The 25,762-nt window shown below is 34.0% G+C and overlaps 3 protein-coding genes across 5 annotated transcripts in view; 1 reads left to right on the top strand and 2 right to left on the bottom strand.

The window, feature by feature from the left end:
• Window positions 1-25,762, bottom strand: part of LOC113501315 (heparan sulfate 2-O-sulfotransferase pipe) — a 91,395-nt gene that overhangs the window by 8,665 nt on the left and 56,968 nt on the right. For all 3 annotated transcript variants that reach the window (XM_026882436.1, XM_026882438.1, XM_026882437.1), the window contains 4 exons: window positions 7,128-7,216; window positions 4,975-5,191; window positions 3,810-3,948; window positions 1,535-1,691 (listed from right to left, as the gene is read on the bottom strand). In XM_026882436.1, the coding sequence (XP_026738237.1) occupies window positions 1,535-1,691; window positions 3,810-3,948; window positions 4,975-5,191; window positions 7,128-7,216 (602 nt within the window). The remainder of the gene's footprint in view (window positions 1-1,534; window positions 1,692-3,809; window positions 3,949-4,974; window positions 5,192-7,127; window positions 7,217-25,762) is intronic.
• On the top strand, window positions 12,251-14,386 carry LOC113501317 (putative nuclease HARBI1). Its single transcript, XM_026882439.1, has 6 exons — window positions 12,251-12,785; window positions 12,896-13,164; window positions 13,272-13,427; window positions 13,545-13,701; window positions 13,779-14,027; window positions 14,114-14,386. The coding sequence occupies exons 1-6, from the start codon at window positions 12,574-12,576 to the stop codon at window positions 14,121-14,123; spliced, it is 1,053 nt and encodes a 350-aa protein (XP_026738240.1). The 5' UTR covers window positions 12,251-12,573; the 3' UTR covers window positions 14,124-14,386.
• LOC113501318 lies at window positions 14,718-16,797 on the bottom strand. Its single transcript, XM_026882440.1, has 5 exons — window positions 16,234-16,797; window positions 15,893-16,147; window positions 15,496-15,733; window positions 14,994-15,068; window positions 14,718-14,902 (listed from the first exon to the last, which is right to left on the bottom strand). Exons 1-5 carry the CDS (start codon window positions 16,249-16,251, stop codon window positions 14,742-14,744), a joined length of 747 nt encoding a protein of 248 aa, XP_026738241.1. The 5' UTR covers window positions 16,252-16,797; the 3' UTR covers window positions 14,718-14,741.

The raw sequence follows: 25,762 nt of genomic DNA, 5'->3' as shown, positions 1-25,762 counted from the left end.
AGGAGACGTGAAAATCGAACTAACGATATCTGAACACAACGCAATTGAGACATAACAAATTTTTGTGATAATCAGTTTTTCAAAGAAAAACATATGTATTAAACATTAATGTGAGACGGATAGATTTTAGAAGGATTTTAATGAAAATCAGGTATAAAAATGTCCTCCTGCGTAAACAGACATGTTTGTTACAATTTACGTTTTACTAGCTAAACATCTTCTTTTTTATTGATTTAGAAGGGACTTTTGTACATAAAAATGACCTTAAGCTATTATATTATTTTATCTCACACTATTAGGTACCAGTACTACTAAATGTTAATTAAATTTAAATGAGTGAAGCGCTTTAGCTGCGTCCGACTTATGTGCAGCTAAAAGACTTTGAAAAATACTAACATATTATCTTTGAAGTCAGTGTTACAAAGTCCGCTGCGGTCAACTGTTCAATATGTTACAGTTAATACAGTAATCATCCACACATGAATTGCTTCATCTCAAACAAGATCGAAGGCTCATTTTCACCGTTAGCAAATAAAAACTCATCTCGCGAAGATCATGTCACGATTACAGAAGAATAACAATAAAAAATTAATAGCCAACACGTTCTCACGACTTAGTAAGAAAACTATGAAAATATCTCGGTACGTAGGCGATCAGAATACCTAGCTATTATTCCGTTTCTTTTTATCCTGTCACGAACGAGTGACATGCCTTATGTACGATAAAAACTTGATAATTAATGGTAAAGCCATTTAAAATCGATCTGTCTTTAAGAGAATTAAACCACAATGAAGTCACATCTTGAGCTAAATAATTTGTTCGTGGGTTTTCAAAGGCCTAAATGTATAATGTACTGATATTTAGTCGATGCTAAAATATCGGTATCCATTAGTCATTACTCTATTTTGATCGATGTCTATCAAACGCCGGCTATTTATCAATGAATGTTCGGAAATCCGTCATCATTAGCAATGCAAATGTTACATTGTGTACATGTTAACGTTTAGTTACAATCGCTATTTAGGCAATACAAGAGTTATCTTTTGGAACACATCAGACAGCTTGTTAAAAGCTTGTTCCTCCAGCAAACATAGTAGGTACTGTGGCTAATTTTGTTAACTCGTAGGTAATACGAATGATCATCATACACTACTCAAATAATATTGTTTAAAGAACTAGGTGTAGTATTTTGCTAGTTCTTTGTCCGCAAGAAAGATATGATGAAAAAGCGCAACTGCTAATTACGTAACTTGTGAAAAGTGCCGCAAAGTAGTCGGAGGCAAAATTTCCCTTAATAGAAAGAAAAACTATAAAAAATCTTAATTTTTGTTCAACTTAAGTAGTCGACGTTTCACAAATTACTCTAAATTAAGAGCTGCCCTGATATTCAATAAATTTATGAAGTAATGTTAGCGAAAAGAGCTGTATCAAAATCAAAAGGTTTTGTTAAAAATTTGCCGTAGTCTAGACACTTGTAAAACGACTACACTAGGTCCTTATTAATAGGGTTCATTTTTGTAGTGGTGGTACAAACCTTTTTCAGCCACGCGGGGTCCGGCAGCGGTAAGTCAGGGAAGGCCCTCTTCCTCTCCACGTAGTACCAGGGCGCTCGCACGTAGTAGTACCAGGATATCACCCGCTCCACAGGGTCACGTACTACGTTCACGTATATTGGAGAGGGAAAGCCCATCCTAAAGGGAAACAATGATTTTCATGTAAATCTATCACGTTGTTTATGTGGAACATTGTTTGACGAACACCTTTTTATGAATAAAACGACCCAATACCCAAAATGACAAGTGGGGCTCGAACCCGTGATACGTCTTGCAGCGACTTGCATTGACCTAAACCACTTGGCTCAGAGGGTGACAGAGCAAAAGGGATCTTTACCTTGCAGATCTTAGACTAAAAATGTAACGTTGAAGACTTATGCATTATAATTCCCATGTAAATATTCTGTTAGATATGTAAAATGAAAAATCAGGCCTATTTTACAGTCTAACCAACACGAACTGAACATCGCATTGCGTTTTATAATTGGCAATATTATTGGAGCGTCAAAAATCAACTAGCATTAACGTACACTACATTTAATCCTCTAATTTACTATCGACATGACCTAAATACTCACTGGCAGATAAAGATTAACAAGAGATTAAATAAACAGTAAATATTTACGACGAAAATGGAAAACCGCAGGAGCGAGACTCATAATTCCGTTACCGGCGTATCGGCCAACAGCGGCTCAACAATAGCAATTCAACAGTTTTTGCACGTGCCGTTGTATAATTATCACTAACAAGAGAGTCGCCTATCGGATAATAGACAGAGCAATTAATGTCTACGTATCCATTAATCATGTTATATTTTCCCGTCTTACAGTTTGGTGATTGATGTTTCGCTTTTTAGTACTAAATGGAACAATGTACAACATTAATATGAGTATCGCTTGATAGTCGATCTGTTTTTGTTTCACATCAATGAAGATTTAGCGCCAGATACCGTTTGTGCTTGATTTGTGCGTTCGAATGGTTTTGATTCTAGCAATTGGATTCCAATTTGTCGGCAGGCAGCTGCATTCACTATTGTTTGATTTAATGAGCCTGCGTTTTGTATAAGACAGCAGTTTGATGTTATGTTACGAGATCGTTGTCTTAATAATATTAATCAGTTATTCATTATCAGGGTAAATGAATGATTATGAATGTAATGCAAGAACGTAGTACTACCTAATTCGTTCCTTTATCCATTAGTTGTATTTAAATTTGATTATTTTCATGTTTTCGCAACCACTATTTTTTTCAGTGGATGAAGACATATGACTCTACATCGATGTAAGTTAAAACAATAAAAAACTGATCATAAACAAGCAGGATTGTTTTTTTACAATACAATAAATTATAAAATTATTACTTTCATATTCTACTCCCATATTAAAATGTAGACCAAAACCATAACAATAGTCAGATTTGAACATGGTCTGAATAATTTAGCTTTCAAACTTCACCCATTAAGGTTGTAACAAGTTTCAAATATGAATAACAGAGTAGCGAGGTATTTATTTTGGTTTTGTTCGCTCGTTTCACGGCCTCATCGCTCGCGGCCATCTGGGGGCCTACCACGACAGCCCAAACTAATACTGATGGAATTGTGAAAACGAGATGACACTATATGTCTTGTATTGCTCCGTCTTTCTCTAACAATGAGTTGTATTTCCTTTGTAATGGTGGTAGTGTTTTGTGCTTTAGTAGCGTAGTTATTTGTTACTCCGACAATAGCCAGCAAACTTTAATAGAACTCGGAAAGGCCCCGATCCTAGCATTCTCAAGTTTATTCGCCAATAACTTTTGATTGTTTCCTTTACATCACTTCTGTTTATTGATGCCCCGAGGAATGCGACAGATAGAGTATTCGTAACTAAAACGTTACAGTGAGTTTGTAGATTTTTAATTTGAATGGTTTTTAGGACACTTGTCCATGCAAATTGTGTTGCTTTGAGACGAAAGTTGTCATGACTAATCACTTGAAAAATGCATGTAGAAATTTTCTTACATTGAAATTCGACTCTTCCTTAGAAGAAATAGTTTAAAAGAAATTGTAATCATCTTCACGGAATCCTTTATACCAACCTTTTTTTTCAATTTTCATCAATTCTCATAGTGTGTGTTGAACTAATATTTTAAATCAAAATGGACTTCCTTCACTGTTTTAATCAAATTTATAAAAACAGGACCTTATTATATAGAACTATATTTGGGATCATATTTTTTTTTATTTGCACAAGTGCTATTTCATAATGTTCTATTTACCTGGTAAAGTTAGTATAGCAGACATGTTTGATGTACGAGGCGGGGGGCTCGTATGACGTCACGATGCTGGCGAGTGCCTGCTGGTCTGCGGGCGCCAGGCGGATGGTTTCCACACGCTGCACCGTGTCGCGGTGGAAGCCTGGAAGTTGAGAAGAGATTAGCCGTATGTACCACTGTATGTACCACCAATGTATGTATAGGTATTAGCAAAAATGTTTGTGTAGATGTGTGCGTTAAAACTTTTTCCCACCATTTTATACACTCACTTTCTTGTTTGTCGTTCCGGTTCGATTTTTGTAACATTGTAACTCAATTTTGAGGCACTTCAAGATAAGCTAGGAGGCTGAAATTTTCAAGGTAGCTTCATACTCGATGACAATGCAATTTACGACTACAAAAATTGCTGGACCGATTTCGATAAAAATTGAATAGTGACATTTAAAAACTTGGGTATTTAGATTGTTTTAATTTTTAACTTTAGAATAAGAGTGATTTTGTAAAAATGTTTATTGTAACGTATAATTGAAACGTTTACCTACCTTTGTATAACTAAGGCATATTTTAAAATTACGTAAATTGATTTTTTTACGAAAACTAATGTAATACTTGCCTCAGATACCAAAGTTATAAAAATGCTTAACACTAATGAACGGTAATCAACAAACATGATATCGACGTAATTAATTGAGCTTAATTAGATACCGACTCTGAAAATTAAAGCTTCTCAGTATTTTAATTAGTAAAGGAATGTTTTTTTAAATTAATCTGGATTAAACTCAAGTAAACTTTGTAATGCACGTGTTGTGTTACTGACAATATCAATTAAGAAAATAATTTATTACATCACTTAAAGTTTTGTGATAATTACAAAAACTACACTTATATTTGGATCAATGAGCCAAGAATGAATACGTGAATGCAATTTTTGATAGTGATGATACAACGGCTGTAGACAAGAATAGCACTGATCAAAATGTCAGAATCATTTGCCTTATCATATCAAGTGTGTGTGTCATATCAAGTGTGTCTTACACATAAATACATAACCAGATTCATCAATCATTGAACTATCAGCTTAAAATTAAAAACTCAATAATATTTAAATTTCTACCCGATTTTTTTGTATTGATTACTTAGTAGGTACCTAAATACAATGATAACTTACCAAACCGATTTCTATTGGAGAGTCTACGTAACAACTCCATGAAGGTTTGACTGCCGACCTTGGGCACTCTGTTGAAGAACAGTATCTCAGTACCAGCCCTGGCTGTGTTGTTCAGTTCCCAGGGTTCTGGCACCAGGAGCTCGTCCAGATACTCCTGTTCTTCTTGCTGACTCTCTTCTGGTTCTGCTTCTAGAGTACGCTGGGGTTTGCTGCGCTCCTGTAAGATAATAATGGTGTTGAATTTTGTCAATATATGTAGATCTATATAGGCTGTGTGGGGTCTATTGAATGTTTGATATCTTTTTTTAATTTTTAGAGGTAGAAGAAATGTAGTTTTATTACAATTTTACAAGTAGTGGTACTATTTTTTGTCGCGCCATCGGGATGATACACAATATGTGCTAGATGGATTTGTATAGAATTTTGGTTCAGTGAAATTTTAATAAAACATCATTAGATTAAAAATATCTGCATAGCCGCAATGTTTATTTATTTTTTTCAATGTTAAACAACGTTTTTTTTTAAATCTAATAATCCGATTATATTCCATTACATTATTTATAAATTATCAAGCACTTGTTTTCTTTTTAAATATGGTGTAATTTTCATCCACAACTGCATTATATTTCGTATCGCTTGCTACAAAGAAGTTTCAACACTACACAACACAATTTCTTTGGTGTTACAATAAGAAATAGTAAATGTAATTTCACGCTTCTCTTCATAGCTGGAGGATAGATCAAGTGTAGATCCGAGATTATTAAATAATCGCGAAAGACGTCTGAGTGCCTTCAAACATCTCTTAAGTTATTTTGATGTCGGTGTTAAACAAAGACGCCACTCTTCGCCTTGTAATGCGCTATCTCTTTCATAACTTAAATAAACTATCAACGAAAGCTGGTAGTAGGGCCCTTAGATCTAGCGAGGAATTATGAAGATGCCCCCAAGCCTACTGTTTAAAATAAATAACACTATATTAAAATTACTCACAACCGCACCAGTCGTATTTAAATCTTGCGTTGTGTTTTTCAAATCCTGGATAAAATCAAATAAAACGATTACCGAGAGCTGAAGCGTGAGCGAAATGAAAGAGATTCAAAGGAATTACATTCAATATTTTGATCACTCCTAGTGCTGAACCTTCTAATTTAATGTATGTTTTTAGTTAGTGCTAAACAGATTTTGGCTAATTGTGAGACCTACAATTAGCTTTACATTTTCCTTCGGAAGTTTAAGTTTACAAGGCAACGTAAGGTATAGTGTGTAGTAACAAACAAATGAAAACAAATGTAGTTTTTAATCAATAATACGTATAGAAGTAAATTTAAATTGTAAAATTGCTACATTGTCTGAGGGCCTGGGACCACCACTTACAGAATGATTACTGCAGTTGTAGAAGAGAGATATCGCTCCTACTCTATGTAGAGCTATCATGCTTCCAAAACTACATTTATTACAATTACTTAAAAGATGGCTGCCAGCCCCCAGGCTATGTATTCCTGTGTTTCTACGAATGAGAAACATTCAAAGTTCTAAAAATATTTTTAATAAGTTAATTTCTAATTTCAATAAGTAACGTAATTAAACTTGAATTTAAATCCGAAAATAACAAATTCAGATATGGAAAGTCATAAATCATGATTATTTTTGTATTAAATTGTTTTAATTAAAATAATCTAGAGAAAAATAAGGAAGGTAAAACTTTATAGTAAATTACTTGTTTATGGCTCTTATTTTTGCTCGATGATTGCTGTGATATTACGGGGATATAATTATCGGAAAGAGAAAAATCGTAGCGTCGTTACAGGAGTTAAACCTTATTAAACGTAAGCTGTATATAAGCCAAGAGACATTATGTATGTTGGAATCAATTTTAATTATTCTTCACACATAAATACAGGTTACGATTTGTGTTTTACGAGAAGTTTTAAAACAAAACTGATCAGGGATGCGGTTTTAAATTTTTGGGATCCCAATGCTTAGAAATTCAGAGTAGGTAATATACCTGCTATCAGGGGGAAGCGAAACGGTACACTACTTATCGTAGAGCCCTACACTTCCACAACTACAATTATCTTTAAAAGTTGTAGGTTTCCTTGACAGTTTGTGACAACCCTAGGTGTGTAAAGTAAGGTGCAATAAAAAAAACTTACGGCGCCAGTGTGCCTGCGTATCGCCTCGAGAGCTTCTTTGTACTCCTGCGCAGACGCGAACGCATGCTCCGTCCGTTCAGTCGGCATTCCTGATGAAAAACAAAGGAATATATTATTAGTGTTATTGCTTACAGTTCTTGATTTGGTTGGTGTTAAACTTTGACGCTTTTGTACCTATTTGATGTAATCTAGATCACACTTCACCTGAGGCTTGTTGGTGATAAGCAACGCGAACAACGACTCGAATGAAGTTCGAAACATCTACTTGTTAGTTTTCAGTAAACACTACCAAATAAGCATTTTGATGATCATTCCAAGACTAAAATTGTTCTGAATTGAGACTTGAGTTGCCTCGTGCACGATGGGTTATATTTATGACCGAATATTTGGTTTATAATAATAATACCAGCCAACATACGTCTCACTACTGGATGACTTCCCTTATAGAGACGGTTTCAGCATTAATTGAACACAGATTAAAATATTTGAAATCCAGGTTTGCGTCACCGTTTTGTCAGTAGTGTCTTAGACTTATTTAAAAAGTTTATTACTTTAAGTTGCGTTTTGATCGAACCTGCACCTTATGCATACAAATCCATACATGTTACCTGGGCCACAACGAATTTGATAATTTTCAATAAAACTCGGGTTTAATAAACTTTAAGCTCTTCAGAACTGTGAATCGTGAACAAGTAATTTCGAAACACATTTAAATACATTTCCCTGTACATACAAATTATATTAGTGGTTTTGAGTGCTTCGCGGCTGATGACTCTAGAACTAATCGGACGATATAAAATTACCAGTTACGTGCCAACTAAGTAATTCTTTAGATATCCGAGTTTACATTTGAAGGAAAAAAAAACTCAACAAAAAGTTGTCGAAAAAATATAAAGCAACAACTTCCGAGTCACTTTAAGTCAAAAAAAGCTTTTATTGGTGTGTAATTTTTTATTATTGGAAGGCAAATTATGGAAACTTATATAAAAAGGCAATGTTATGCTTTACTTACGTTTATGCATGAAATTTGTTCGATAATGGGCTCTAGGAAGCACGCAACAGAGAAAAAGTGTAATTGTTTTAATTTGTTATTTCTCCATGGATCGGTAGGCATAGAGTGAGGAACATTTATATTGGTTTACAAATTATGTTAGCTTCTGTTAGTGTTCTTACTTTACCTCAACGAGACGTAACAAGAACAATAGAACCGATGCGATATATCGCGTGGAAACACGGACTGTTTTAACACGGACATCAATTTTGAAAATTTTTGTATAATTTAATTTGGTAAAAGGTAAGTTAAGACCAATATTAATTTTAGAGAGAGTTGTACATTTGATTATACAATTTTATAAAGAAGCAAATTCATATTTAAGCAGTGCCTTTGTACTCAAGATGTTTTTAAGAACTTTAGACTTCTTAATTATTTATTTCTAATGATCTGACTGGTGTTGCTAATCCCGTTTTTGAACGAATTTTTCAAGATCAACTAACAAAAGATTTGAAAATCCCGAACAATAAAATAATATTAATTTTTCTGTATCTCTTCATATATTTACATTATTTTATGGGGTACTGTAGTAAATTTGACCTTATAAACATGATAGAGGCTATAACTTTCCTGCTAGATACCGCGGCAGTAATGTCTTCGAGATTGCGTTTCCTTTGCACGACCGACGACTGGAAATTGTCTTTCACAAATCGGTAATGTACCTCTATTGTAGGTAACTGTATGTTTCTCTGTCAAATAGCTCTTTGGGGTTAATGTATGGCTATGATATTATGTTGTTTGTTTATTTATTTCATGGGAAATGTGGATTGGTTATTTATCCATGTGAACTTTTTGAACTTGTAAGGAAAAGATGTATGAATTGGTGTAAAATGGAGATGTAGCGATTAGGATGATGACTGGCGAAAAATTTTTTTTTTTGTTGGTTATGCAATGTAAATATGTTTAATAAACAAATACCTCACATGTGACCTTTTCTTCATGATTAGTACTTACTTCTTCCTTCGTGTATTTCAAGGACAGTGTTAAGATTTATTTTTATAAATTCCTTGTTACCTTTGCACCGACAATGGTTCAAGACTATAAATGAAATAAATACCTAAGTTTTGCAGTAAAATCATTGAACTCTATGATCCATGAAGAATTTGGTGAGTAAAAGAAATGTGCACGGATCTATTGATTTAAGTACCGTTACAAAACACGTAATTGTATCATTACTGGTATTTTAACTTTATTGTAAATTATACGATCAAATAATTTATTAAATTATAGGTATCCGAGTTTTGAATCAATTCCATTACCTCTGTTGCAATCTTTACGAGAATTATCTACGGATGATCGTTTAAATGAGTTTGTCGTTAAAAGCCTCTTTTTACTCTATTCGCTTACTATTTTTTTTTTCCTTTTTTGAGTTCAAAAATAGATTCTACGTAATTTAATTCGGACGCAATCGTAAGAACATTTTTCACTGGATTTGTGTACCTTTTGTCCGCCAGCACTGTGTCCAGGAGACCACCAGCAAGCGAAAATAAAAACGAACAAAAATGCATCGAATCACGTTCAGATTAATTAAAAGGAACACCTCCACTAAAAGTTGTGAATCTTTAAAAAGAACGTTTCTGACTGGTTAAAATGCAAAGTGCGTTTTTATTCGATTAAAATAGTCACTAAAAATCGAATACCTTGAAAAAAATAAGGATTTAGCATCAGCATGATAAAACAAAAGGCTGTCGTTTTCGTAACTTTCACTCTCTTGGGGAATTAAAACATATAATACTTGGTTTAATACTACTTTAAGTTAGCTATTCTTGTGACATATTTGCTGTTATACCAACATAGGTAAATGGAACTACAAGAAAACGAGTTGTTTAGCCATCCATTTGTAAGCCATACACATAAAGGCGAACAAACAATATAAAGTGGCTGCTGTATTAACCTAATCACCTGTAATTAACGTATTATGCTCTATGTCTCACGATCGAACAACTTTCTCCCGAACAAAGCGAATAATCCTCGTTAATGGCCTTTTGTATGCATTTGAAGTCAGTCGAGTTAACCGAGTCTTCAGCGATTTTGTACAGAATGTTCAGATACGAACTGATAAGAAATGGACCGTTAGATGATTGTTCACAAGTATTGTTATGCTAACAATGGAAGCGCTTCATGCGTTTGCAAATGCCCAAATAAAATAACAATAAAAAGAACTCCGCTTTGTCATGTAAATTGATTACTCGACGATATTCCCGTTTGACAAAAGACCACCGTTGCTTTACCCATTTCGACCCATTTTTTATATCATCACATCACGTTTGCTTTCGGCACTATTGCTTCACAATCACTTTATTATCTTAAAAACTTACTATAAGAAATATCACAAAAAGCATTTGGTTACCATTAAAGCGTGAACTGTACTAATAGGCTGTCCGGCTGTGCCTGATGGAATCATAAAAACCACATCTTCATTCCACATAATAACGGCAACTAAGAAAATAAATACGACGGTCTCTTTGATAATGTGTGTTATAATGATATTAAAGAATAAAGAAAAAAGAAAAAAGTTGGAGAACAACGAATCATGTGTAGCGGAGCACATCCGGTGGTCGAGGCTGGGTGTGGTGACGTCACACATTGTGACCGCAATGAGCGTATATACCATAATCGTCGTGACATGAAAAGTTGAACACTATTAATAAAAAAAAAACTCGTTACCAAAGAGTTTGGATACCAAAGAGTTTAGATACCTTAGAGACTCGATATCAAAGAACCTCAATACCAAAGAGTTTCGCTAGCAAGGAGTCTCGATACCAAAAAGTCTGAACACAAAGAGTCACGATAATGAGTGATTAATTTCATTCTAATGTGCCGACAAGAAAGTATACCTACTTGCAAATCATGACCGCAACAACCACTTTGGCACTTAGTAACGACTTGAAAGCTTTTCAAGGAAGGTTATTGAGCCAGAGAATAGACAATTTAAATCATATACTTACATACTAAGCGTGTGACTCACGGAACAGGGAAAAGTGACTTCCTAATGTTATCGATACCATTTTCCCAAAAATACGGTTTTTCTGGTTTCGAACCCAAAGATTGAAAACGGAACCCTATTTCTGAGGCTTCTTAAGATAGTTTACATTTGTAGAGATGATGTATATCTCTTGCCTCTACAACAACAAATAAAAATAAAAGTCGAGATTTGCAGCAGTCGTTACGGTCATAAATATGATGGATGACCATTTTTTTGCTAATTTGTTCTTCTTCATTGTATTTATGCGGAACCCTCCATGGCTAATTTATACCAATTTAATTTTTAAAAAGAAGATTAGAATTGAAGAAATTTTCATAAAAATAAAATAACATGGATCGGTGTTGCCAGAACTGTTAGCATCCGTGCGCAAGAGTCGTTTAATTAGTCGTTTAATTTATAAAAAATATATATTAAATATTATGTTCGCGTGTCTATTACAAGCGTAATGATATTATATGGAACGCAAATAGTTTTAATTCATAGCTTCAGGCCAACAGATGATGACAGAGAGAAAATGGATTTTTTTCATTTAATGCCACTATTATTGTTATTACGCTAATAAAGCGAAATATCTCTTTCAATTTAACAGTCTGCATAAACTTGTATGTGATGATCTTTACAGTAACTTATTAAATACATTACTAACATAAAAATAGGTGACCCTTGGGTAACTATACCCGTTTTAACTATACCTAACTTGATACCATAGAAGTCCTATGTAAACAGTTTACTGACAAATGAGTTTTTATTAGTGGACTAAGGACTGCTGTTAATATTATTTTCAGGTATTAGTATTTACTGTTTATCCAACTTCTTTTGCACTCGGATAAGATGGTAACCAGTTTATCTTTCAGCTCTAGATAGTATGATTCATTCTGAGACATTTGAAAAGTTAGAAAGACAAGAATTCCAGAGAGCCTACTAAGACCTCGTACAATATTATTGCAGGTGTCGGTATTGCCGCTATATACCTTGTAGCGCGCTATCTCGCTCCCACATCAGCGTTCATTTAAAAAGCAGTGAACCGTTTAGCACTCTGTCTTTCTCCCACAACATCAAGAGCCTTAATTTAAGTAGCAGTGCTTTTATGCCCGGTTCCTATAAGTCAAAAACGAATCGTTTCTGTTACGAATAGTTAAAATTTCAACCAGGCGTAACACGAAACCATTCCTATAAAACACTACTCGTTACCCAAATAACCGACATCTGGTTACTAACGGATGAGAGGGCGTTAGTAAGCACAAAGTATGGAAATGTGTTGGAATGTGTTCCTATAAATATTTTCTACCGTCACTGAACTGTCAAAACAACGTCTCGTTACCGTTTTGTTTACTGGTCAAATTCGGTCAGTTAACAATCGTGAACATTTTCTTTTGGTTGAAATTGTGTTTATCGTGATTTCTGTAATAATGTCGAGCTCTGAAAGTGATAGAGAAATCATGGCTTTGTTATCAGACGAAGATACGGATCAAGAAGTGGGATTAAGAATTTATAAACAAAGGATTGATTATTTTTCCGTGCTTGATAACCAAGAATTTCAGCTGAGATTTCGGCTCGACAAACCCGCTGTGGAACAATTACTCAGTGAAATTTATCCTAATTTAAGAGTGAAAGGAAGACGGTTTGTACATAATAAAACATAATAATTATGTATTACTTAAATAACCTAAAAACTTTAAATCAGTTTGCGTGTTATTTAGCTACTCAATTTACAAATATTTTTTGTTTTAGAAACCATGGAATACCACCAATACATCAGTTGCTGCTTACTTTACGTTTTTATGCACTAGGAACAATGTTATTATCAGTAGCTGATTTTATAGGTGTGTCGAAAACATCAGCTTGTCGTATCGTATTTGATGTTAGCTGTGCTATAGCACGGCTATATAACACATATATTCGCATGCTCCCAAACACTGAGCAGGATTTTTATAATATATCACGCTTTCCACGTGTTCTTGGAGCTCTTGATGGTACACATATTAGAATTCAATCACCATGTAAGATCATACATACATAATAATTTTGTATCAAGTAAACTTAACAATTTCATTCATATTACTACTTCAGATTGATTTTAATTATAAGAGTTTACACTTTTTTGCAGGTTCTCAAATTGGAGAAGAATTCAGAAACAGAAAAGGCTACTTTAGCATTAATGTGCAAGCTGTATGTGATGCTAATTTATTGTTTATGAATGTTGTGGCACGTTGGCCTGGTTCAGCACATGATGCAACAATATTTAATAATTCTGAACTGCGAGGTAAAGAAAATTAATGGTGTTTCTGATACTTTTATTATTTAATCATTTTTATACTTAATATGTTTAATAAGTGTGTTTATAATAATATCCCCATTATATTTATTTGCTTGTTTTTAGCTCAATGTGAAAGTGGCTTATTTGGCAATAAATGGTTACTTGGAGATAGTGCATATCCACTAAAATCATACCTTTTAACACCTTTGTTAAATCCCCAAACACAGAGTCAACAACTTTATAATGAAGCCCATATTCGTACTAGGAACTGTATTGAAAGGTATTCACTTTATTTATAACATATTTTTGTTATTGTGAAAAATATTTAACTGACACATTACATGAATACTTATTTAGATGTTTTGGGGTTTGGAAACGAAGATTTCCTATTGTAGCCTTGACAATGCGCCTAAGCCTCTCAAGAGCCAATGCAGTGATCATAGCAACAGCAGTACTCCACAATATTTGCCGGTTGAGAAGCCTCAGTGACATACCACCAGAAGTGGAAATTCTAGATGCAGATGTACCTTCACCAAGTTATAATGAAAGTTCGAATCAGACTGGTACTACAGAAAGAGATAATCTAATCACACAATATTTTAACAAGTGAGTATATTTTATTATTTGTATTTAGTACCTAAAAGTATTTGTTGTAATCATGATCAGTGCATTCATTTTTTTTTTGTTTACAGCTTGATATGAGATGCCACAGGCCTGCACACAATAGAGAGAGTATGAACCAGGAAATATGTAACAAATGAAGAATTTTTGATTATTGGTCTAATATCTTATTACAATTATTGTTTGAATTTATTTTTTTACTTTATTCTTGTATGAAAATAAGTAAATATGACTAGGTATTTAAATTAGATATGACATGTTTGTATTGTCCCATAGTGAATAGAGATAGTGTTAGGGTGTAAGAGGTTGTATGTATTCATAATACAATAAATAGATAATGAAAATCAAAGCTTTTATTTCTATTAATCATTTAGATTTACAAAAAATATTTATTTAAATTAGTTACATTATTTTCCTTATTTGCTAATTAGCTGTTGCCCGCGACTTCGTCCACGTGGTTAGAATTATCCCCGTTTAAGCGCAAAAAATGTGTTTTTTTATGATCTCACATTAGAAACCTCAAAAATTGTAGCCTATGTGTTATTATGATGTATAAGCTATATTGTGGTAAAGTTTCATTCAAATCCATTCAGTAGTTTTTACGTGAAAGAGTAACAAACATCCATACATCCATACTTACAAACTTTCGTCTTTATAATAGTAGTAGGATTCTATTCTAAGTAACTATTATAAAAAAACCTATTTATTTAAATTACAATTACAATTATTCTCCTTATTAGCTAATTCGATTCTAAGTAACTTTATTTCTAATTCTAATTTTTCTGCTTTCTTTTCGTAATAGTATTTTGCAGCCAAATTTAATTGCTGTCGGCTGTCGTCGTTTTCTTTTCTTTTTTTTTCTGAAAAAATACAATTATCATTGAGACTGATAAAAATTATACAAAAATATGAATAAATCGTAAGTAAGTACCTATATGAGTAAATACCTACCTTTGGTTTTTAATGAATTTGACATATTATGCATGCCAAACAAAAATTTTCTTTCCTCTGCTTTTCGCTTTAGACCTGAAATCATAATAATGCATTTAATCTATACTAATATATAAAGCTGAAGAGTTTGTTTGTTTGTTTGAACGCGCTAATCTCAGGAACTACTGGTCCAAATTGAAAAATTCTTTTTGTGTTGAATAGACCATTAATCGAGGAAGGTTTTAGGCTATAAACCATCACGCTGCGACTAATAGGAGCTAAGATATAATGGAAAATGTGCAAAAAACCGGGCAGGTATACCTAAATCATAACTTCTACCCACGGGGACGAAGTCGCGGGCAACAGCTAGTAAGATTATATTGTTTAGTAGACAAATATAAATAGGTTAGAACTACGCAGTTGCACTATGACACACATATTACTTCAAGTTAGTATATAACTTATTAATTTAAATGCAATATCAAATGCTGCAACATAACAAAACAATAAGTATTAAGTATACCTCCACTCGTAGTAGGGGTAAAAACCAAGTCATCGTTAATTTTTTCATTAGTTATAATGCCAGCACTAGGACTTTCACCAATTTCATTAAAAACCTGCACCACAATGTTATCACCTACATCACCCACACCATCCCCACCAAAAGGCACAACAAAGCCATTACATGTTGAACCCAATAAGGATTCTACTTTACTTAACGTTTCATCAGGCGGTATGTAGTCGGGCTTTCCACCACCAGTCTAAACAAAAACATGATATTTTAGTAATAAATTAGGTACCTACCACTTTATCTAATTATTTGTTCAATTTTTAAGTTTTATGTAGAAAAAGACAGTTATGAATTTTTTTACTTAGTACAAATAAAAGTCAGTAGCATACAGATAAGTTACATTACCTACCTTTAAATGGTTCATTCTGATTTGTTGGGCTCTTTTACGAGCTGCCTTTTTTAAATTGTCCCACTTGGACTTCAATTGTTCTTTTTGCCTGGGGATTGTTCCATTTCTGGCATTAAAAGCAGCTGTTAATGAAACCCATGCTTCATCTTTAAGTCTATTAGTAGAGGCATTCGTCTCTTTACTTACGATGATTTTGTTTGCCTCTACTAATTCCACAAGACAATGGATTTCGTCTTTACTCATGGCTTTATTTTTCTGTAAAATAAAATAACAGTGCTCATACCTGTGACAAAACTGGTGTATTTTTGTGTGAGTTAAACTACAGTTAAACTATTACTTACCGACGGAGTAGAATCCATTTTATTTTAGTTACTGTTTGAATTTGTGTCAATGTCCCTAGAAATAAAACTAGACGGTGCGCGTATAAACAAGGAGCTATAAAACAAATTAATAACAATTTTATTTTAAAGACGCGGACGGACACGGAAGACGGGAAGACAGATGTCAACGTCATGCAATACGGGGTTCGCATTGTATTGTCACGCGTTTTGTCTACCCCTTGCATACGTAACATCAAACTTGCTATACTAAGAATGTAAACTTATTTTAAGCTTAAATGTCAAGGTAAATCAAATTATTATTGTAATTGTACGGTAATTTGTTCTAATACTTATTTAAAATATGAAAACGTATGATTTTTTTTGCATGACTGATGTACAATGTTTTCTTGTAACTAAACGTAAAGAGGAACGAGAGGGACATTAGCGAACGAGTCGTAGGCGGGTTAGCTACGGATGCTCGTTGCAGGTAGGGCGTTGTGGAACGCTAGTTTTGCATTGGTAATGGTAACTAGATTACGGATGGTTACATTTTCCCAATGACGGCTCGTAAGTTATAGGAACCGGGCATTAGTCCATACATTGCAAGCGTTACGTTCCCAGGGAAGTGTCAGCTACAAATATATTTATGTCATTTTAAATGCCAATTAATTATGAAAAAGGTTGTATTACCTAAGGGTTTTATATAAACTGATAAAGCATTTTTGTGTTACATAAATTTTCCTAGAAGAAGCTATCCGGTTGTTAGTACCGTACTGATGTGGTCCGACTAGTTTTTTTTGCTTTTCTAATTGAAACCGGACTGTTACCTTAAATGGACTTTTGTGGATACTATCACGTCCTTACTTACTAAGCAATTAAGAGATAAGTAGAAGTGTGAGAAACATCAAAGAGGTTTTATCCTTGTTTATTAGTCTGTGATTTGAAATGTTCTTTTTTGGTGATATGAATATCGCTCGGAAATGTAGTGTTTTAGAAAAATAATTAAGTATCAAATAAGAGTGTGTCTAAATAATGTATTTTTATACCATAATCATTATTGCCAGACGCATATTAAACTAATAAAAGACGTATTATTCAGTTATAGTCGATTTCGATATCATTACTGTCGTTTTACATTGGTTTTTTAACACAAAGACACACTTAGATTGTTTACATTCTTTGAGTCACAAAACAAATGTGGCATACATAACTACGTCAACGTTTGTATGATTGAATTGTATTACATACCATTTATGCGTCTACTTATACCACCACTACCACTCAAATTTGGTACAAGAGTAGTATTTTATTATACACCCACAGTTCTGAAAGGCAGTGTACTTCCAGACATTTATCGGGCCCTTATATCCTGTCATAGAGAAACGTGGGCGTAACAACTCACTGAGAATATAGGAGAGATGATTTACATAGATACGGATTCTGTGGTACTTATAAATCACTTATCTTTGTATTCTGTATTACAAGTGACTGTATACTTGTCTGACTGCATTAGTTGGTTTGGTGTAGGAGAGTCAACTGGGATGAGCGTTTGTTAGACAAAGTCACTACATACACATAACATAAAACTGTGGTTAAATATTAAACATAAGATAAAAACCAGGCGAGACGGTACAAAGCCGTGTCTTTAGACATGATTTGCGGATTTTACCTATACTGGTGCGATTTGTCGTAATTTATGTCGACATGTCGTCTACCTGTCAAATTACAATACTCCATCGGGACAAAAGCTTGTAAGTTTCCATTCCCCTTGAAAATTTATGAAAAGTTTTTTATTTAGATATATTTAGAACCCTATCGTGTTTGTTTTGTTTTCAATTATAAATTCCAATTTAAAACAAATAAAATAGAACTAATTACGTCAGTCGTCAGATCAGTATCGCCGTCTTCGGACTGTCTTTTACAATCATGTCCCTCGTAAATCCTAGTTATTTGTGGTGACACAGATCCTTGTAGCGCGTTCAACTAAAATTCTTCAAACATTCCCTCCTATGACATAAGATTAACTGCTTTCGTCCTCAACAAGTAACAACTGGGTTTCAGTCCTCGCTAAAGGTCAGAGAATCTACGACTAGGTATTAAAGTAATATTGTTACGGTTGTCGAAGCGTGACAACGCTATACACGGTGTAGAGCGGCATATATCTACAATAATATAACTTAAGTACATGGTAATAGGCTCCAAGTTACATTGTATAAATAATTTCACGTACAAATTAATATAAAAATTGATTATAAATTTATTGCTATGGCAACTTCCGACTGTCATTTTGAACGAAAAAGTTTCTACTCAAATCAACGTTTAGATACAATTACGTATGTATTGTTTTTCTAAGAATAGAATAGTGAATGATTACTTAACTTTCCCCATTTATTATTAGAAATATAGAAGTTTCCATTCGTAAGACCTTTTGTTGTTGTGACTTTAAATACTTGTTCGATTTTTCTAACATACATACTTACCTTATTTCTTGTAAAGACAAGTAATAAACAAGGGAAAATATAACTTAAGTATTTACAACACACTTGCAAACTCGAAGCAGCTAAATCCTAAAAGCCTCTTGTACTCTAACGCTGACTTAATAAAATAAACCGTCTTTTATGGATCGTGCGGCCATTGAAGAGTGTTATCGGTCGGCTTTGTGTACTCGCCCATTATGTCGGTATCAAATGCAGTTCCTCTTTGTTTGCGCTCACATTTAAACGGTCCACCAGGATACACAATCAAGCATTACAGAGCTACAGACATCTAGACAGGAACAGTCTCAAGATCCTTTACATTGTAAGACTCCGCTTCGGGCTATACGCGATTCTATCGCGAATTATCTACGCCAGCCATTATTTATGCAACCAAGTTCAAGATTATTGTTTGAATGTTCCCACCGCGGCACAAACCCACAGATTCGCAATACAACAAGTATATACAATGAATTCTTTGTTTCATTCTCTAATTACAAATATTACATTGATTGGACATTGTTATTACTGTTTGATTACAACACAGCAAGTGTACCAATAATAAGTATGTACCTACTACAAAACAAACTTTTCATATGTACTTAGAGCAAATATTATTTAGTAATGAAAATTCGGGAACGAATTACAATGGAAATTCAATTGAAAATAAGTGCAACAATTAATGTTAATTGTGTGTTTACATTCAAAATGTGTTCGAATGTACACAAGTGTTGTAGTTTGGAAAACTAAATGTTTGTAAAGCAATTTATTGCTGAATGTTTAATAAATGTTGTAGTGTTAGTCGAGTTATTTTCGGATATTTAATATCCGAAATTAATTCAATATTTTACAAACACCACTAAACATCTATCGCTCTAACTGTTGCGTTTCAATGTTTACTGCGAATCAATTTTGTAAAAAAATAATTTTAAAATTCAAGAAAGGACATAGTCTACGCATTGCAATCTCGTTCCTAAGCTAATTTTAAGATTTTGAAATGTAAGTGATCTGGAAAAGACGGTCGAGCGCTGCATCCATCAGAATCCATTAATAGATCAAATGTTTGTGAAGTAGTTCTAAGTGCAAATACGGCAAACCAAGTCAACCGATCCCAGGGTTTTAACTTGTTGATGTCAGCTATTATCTTTTTATAAACCCATATCAAACCTGCTTTTACATACATAAATAGATACAGCATAGGAAGCTTCCAATAAACTAGTAAATACGCATCAATAACGATCATTAAATTGGCATAGAAATGGCTTTAAACAAAGAAAACTATGGCCAAAGAATCATTGGCTTATTACTAGTTTCTTGCTAAGAGCTGGCGGCTCCAATTATGCGCATATTAAAACGGCTGTCACTGTTATACAACCTTCAGGTCATATCTTAATGGATGATCTTACAGGAGCTATTAAAAAGGTAAGAAATCCTCGTGAGAAACCATTATAGCGTAATCAATGCATATGCATCGTTCATTATCTAATGCCTTGGGCGTCATAAGCGTAAATATCGTATTGAATGTATTGAACATTCGTGTTTTAGAGTTTTATGCTGAGGCTGACTAGGGGCACTTCCTTTCCAATTAGGCTGTGACAGTTAATCTATGCATATGATATAAATGATATACCTATATAAAATTGAGATGTTCGTTTGTTATATATAAATAACCGATTTAACTGCATGTACCTTTAACATATGAATACATACATATATGTACGAAACAAACACAAAAATGACAAATATTATATGGTTGTCTGTTTTTCCGACTAATTTGTCACATGCCTTTTATTAGCTGATGAAATAAGGAGTAACTTAAGCTACCCTTATATCAGAATAATTAAAAGTATTTTTTCCTGAAGTCCAGGAGGACGAAGTCGCGGGTACAGTTAGTTTAATTTATAAACAAATAAAGGTACCTACATCTGAACGCGAATTGAATAACATAAAATGAAAACAGAAATGTTTTGTCGAACATTATTTATTAAGACAACGACACACATTGAATTACATTTTAGTTTTGTAAACATAAACACAATACTGTTTTGTTTTTTGGGACTTCGTTCTCAAGTATGAGTTTCAAAACATTCAAATGAAATCCTAGTATAAATAATGTATGGTCAATAACTCACCAATTACCCCACAAATGCCTTAAACATGAATATACTAATTACGCAGCCCAATGAGCGGTTATTTCAAGACCTATTTCAAAACACATTCAATTTACTTGCAAATTTATTGTAATAAAAAATATTTCAGTCAATCCTATATTTTTTTACTATTTGGAATTAATGGCACGTTTAATTATTCAGTAAACGAAGAATAATTTTGAATGATATGTTTGTGTTGTGTTGATCGAAAAGAACCTGATACTTGCGTCTTCATGGACTGATAATACAAACTACGCCTTCGAAAGCGAGGAATATGTGTTATTTACTCCTTGAAAATAGTTATACTTCTTCACTTTTAATATAATTTATAATGTAAATATTAGGTAAAGTTCTCTATCTAAATTCCATAAATTCTAGTCTAAAAATGTTTACATTTCGAAAGATTTTACTCACATCCCATATACAAACAAAACAAAAACGTCCTCTTTAAAAGTTTTTAAAGTCGCTTAAAAAGCGGACAATTTAAAACAACCAATTGTGATTTAAATACGTAAGATCTACATGTGATAATATAAACAGTATCCAGAGCGTTGTATCGTGAAACGGTACATGTAGTGGCTAGTGAGGTCTGCGTAAGTAAGACAACTCCGTTTCCTGGTTGTCAACTAAGCCTGTAGCACACAGCTGGGGGCTGGATAAGCAGAACATCCAATTACTATGAACCACATGGACCAATTTTTAATCCATTTTCTATCCATTTTTGTGGTAGGTGGCTAATTTGTCTCGCCATTTTATTCGGAATGTACCTACACTTTTAAATAACTTTAATTTACTTCTCCGAGGCCGGACAACATCCGAAATTTGAAATACAAAAACGTTCCAAAAATAAATATTGTATACAGTGCAGTATTACTATGACAACAAATCTATAACCTCGCTGACTTAATTCCTTAAAACACCTCATAATGACTAAATTGCATATTTTTTGGGCTTCCAAATACAATAGTCGACAAAAAATAATAATTGTGTTTCATAGAGCATTAAGTTTTTTTGCGACAAGCGTGTAAAAAGCGTAGTCTGTCTACATTAAAGTAACGACATTTTAATGGTTCACGATATTTCGACGATGACATATGGGATGGGCGGCTAACTAGCCAAATTACATCACTTAGTGCTGCGGTAAAATATGGACTCTTTGTTAAGACGTTAAGATTAGTAATGGTAGTCATTCTTCAACTTTTTGAGGTTTGTAGATTGAATGAAGTTGATCGTGATTTTGGACTTAGTTTTGATTTTACTAAAGTAAATAATCCATAGTGAATTAAATAACTAGGAATTAATGACAAGAAATTTCTTGAAGAAATAAACACGTTAGCGCACAAACTTTTCCACTTTTAAACTAGAAGAGAAGTTCACGAAGCTTTATTGTCAGATCAATTAATTTATAAATACTATCAAGTTAATGAAGTCAAATTTAAAATGAACGAGACATGAAAACAAAACACAACACATGAAACCTTTACTATATTATTATCTATGCATGACACCGTACTGTTTATCCTAAAGCCAAATTAAATAACAGTAAGACAGAGGTATAAAGCCGGGGTTAGATGGGTTACACGATACGCGGTCACGGCTAACGAGACAGCCCACTCGGCGCCGATCTAGCCCACCGATGGGAATAACAAACACTAGTGTGGAATACCAATGTTTCCGACCCCACGTCATGCCAATGTTAGCTTATCTAGTATTCGTGTAGACATTTTAATTGGTAGGAATGTTGCTTTCCTACTAACAGACGACTATTGATTCCCTACAGCTGAAACACTGAAATAAATGAATGAACAAGTTTCTTGAAGCGTTTATAATCAAAAGAATGCATAGGTTTTCCAATTGCTAATGCTAGTTGCGGTCCTCTTTATTCTGAAAATCTTGATAATTGACCATCACCCTATGGAGTTTCTTGCCGCTTCTTTTCCATAGGAATAATAATGAGGAACCGAGCAATTAGAGTACTTTTAATTTTTTGCAGTAGCTTTTTTTCTCTTACCCACTGTGTCCCACAGCTGGGCAAAAGCTTAAGCCAAATCCTTCCACGATTCTCTATTCTGGGCCGCATGAACTAGCTTTTACTCGAGATAAAAAGTGCTTATACCAAATTATGTAAACATCCTTTCAATTGTCAAAGAAGAAAGATTGTCAAAGAAGAAGAGATGAAAAGATGACTTGTACATTTATAATAATTGGTACAACTTTAGAACGAATACGTTCACACAACACTCGTCTACACTTAGTTTGCATAGTCATCGACATCAAGAAACGATGTTACAGTAAACTTTCAATCAACATTTGCTTTTGGTAACTCACTGCCCTGTGTTCAGCAGGTCATTCAGTCAACACACCAACAAGGCTCACCGGTATGTAAAGTAAATCTTTGAACAACTCGAATTAGGACATGAATGGTAATTTAGCTGAGAGATGCTAAGATAACAATTCAATTGCAATAAATCCGTCACACACTACTTTAAACGTTTTTTTACGTTAATTAAAAGAATACTTTTTAGGTTACCGTTGATTTTAAAATGTCTTCACTTTAAGCGGAAATTGACAGTGTATAAACATTTAAGAACACCTAAAGTTGAGCTGCCGTTGAGTATTTTTGAATAATTTGTATTCCGTAAATAGATAACTTGATTCAAGGTATTTCTGGCCGAAACCACAAATCAAACTCTAAATCTATTCGACTATTTCTTCAATACATTTCCTCGCTCTAGTTTTCCGTATAAAGTAAATAGCTACGTTTTATTCTCAGAGAGCTTTAATAATAGATTACATCCTCCGGCACGCCGGCCGCTCTTATTTTCCCAGAGGTCAACTTCACTTAAGTCAATCGTGAATTCTGATTTCAATCATTGAGACCACGGAATAGAACAATGTTTTGACGTAATTTTATAGATAGAATAAAATTCCATTTTACAACATACTTTTTTCACAGAATGTCTAACTCACAATAAAACGCAAACTGAATGCATTAAAATCTTATCTTTTAAGCTCCAGAATCATAAACATGCAACATAACACAGCCTTTTAGTTTCAATTCAACAACATGTTATCAAATTTTCGAGTGTAGGTACATCAGTAATTTCCAAGCATTACGAGTTCAACATGCAATGAACTAACAGATATGATATTACATAATTCGCGAGCGCGGGGAGGCGGCGCGCGGCGTCCAGCCGAGATAAAAGAAACAAATATTCCGGGAACCGGCGCGGCGGCGACACGTGTTTATGCAAAGCGCAGTGTTTTACGATGAGATTTCACAGGACTGTTCATGGTAATGACATTTAAAGGCGTGACTCGCTGCGGCCTGTACCGTACACCGACCACAGATTCCAGGGACGGCAGGCTACAGAACTCTCATGAGAACTTACACTATGAATTTATTACTCGCTAAACTGTTGTAACAGTTCCGTGCGCTAATTTTACTAAATCGTGAACGCTTTATCGTCTTTACGGATCGCTATCCAATCTGAACTAAGATCTAACGAACGGGACTTGTGCCTACACTGCCCACTACTGAAAATGCTTGCATCTTGCTAATGTAATACACTAATGAATTTGGATGTTTGTTTGCCGCTCTCGCGCTGAAATGGGAAGGCTTGATTATAAATACATATAAGGCAAGCAAACAAGGCCTTAAAAGCTATCTAGCATATTAGTTTCTGAACTCATAGCCGTAGTTTTCATATTAAGTATAACGATATGAAAGTGTTCATATTTATTCGAGAGCCAAGGAAGTAATCAGCTTTTAAGCTCGTAAAATACAACTGAATGTCAAACTGCGACGATGTATGTGTCCAATCCATGCAGCTGTATTTATCTATATGATTAAATGTAGGATGTTAGAACTAATAATAATAATGTTGGTCTACTTTAGCACGAGAAAAGAGAAGCTTCAGTCACTATAGTGTGTGTACAATATTTGAATGCTTTTTTTACAAAAAAAAACTTGAAAATAAGGGTGATTACAAAATTAATCTACTTAGTAAATTCTTACGCGTAATATGATAGACGTTTTTAATACGTTATTAAAACTTACTAAGCTTAAAATTGAGTATTATATATTTAGTACTCCAGCAAGGAGTAGATTTACTTCCTCCTTTTCTATATATACATATAATCTTGTTTGCCCAGCACTCGGCAGTAGGATTCATATTACAGACAAACAGCCAGACACATCAAACTTGTAACCCGATGGGATTATTTTTAAGCTGGCACTACGGGTTTTAAACTAGGTTGCCTAAATAGGTGCATTATTTCATGATAAATCAACAACGCACAACCAGGGCCGGATCTAGGGCCCAGGGGCCCCGAGGCAACAAAGGAGTGGGGCCCCCTTGGTTCAAGTTATTTTCATTCAGTGAAAAATTTATCAAGCTTTTTTTTAGATGCCTACATTGGTGGTGGGAACCTGGTAATAGTGGGCACCTAGGCACTGGATTAAAGTGCCTTATGGATAATACAGCACTGCGCACAACACGACAACTTATAACACGGCAGATATTACTCGAGGTTTCAAAATGCCTAATATTTAACATCAGCTGTGAAAACCCTGAGTAGAAGGAATAATGGCGTGCAACTATTATGGGTGCTTGCAGTTTAAGTGTCAATAAAAACGGTAATCATATGCAACTTGAGAATTCGGCGTGAAATTGTTGGCAAAACGCCGAAACCTCATCTGTATGGTGATCAGTGATCGCTATGCATACTTCATTTTGGCCTTTTCGTGTGTACTTTTTAATTTTTAATTCGGAAGTTTAAATGTCTGAATTCTTTGAACTTACAAATGCGATACCTATCTGTCCTTCGGAGCAGGTATATCCTTGTCATAATTCAAATACAGCTGATCAAAAGATCTTACTTTTAAAATTGTGCAAGATGCATCTGCATATTCAACACCACTTC

Source organism: Trichoplusia ni, chromosome 15 (genome assembly GCF_003590095.1).
Source record: "Trichoplusia ni isolate ovarian cell line Hi5 chromosome 15, tn1, whole genome shotgun sequence".
Taxonomy (NCBI): Eukaryota; Metazoa; Arthropoda; class Insecta; order Lepidoptera; family Noctuidae; genus Trichoplusia; species Trichoplusia ni.
Note: the sequence above shows the minus strand (reverse complement) of the source record. Positions and strands in the feature narration are given on the sequence as shown.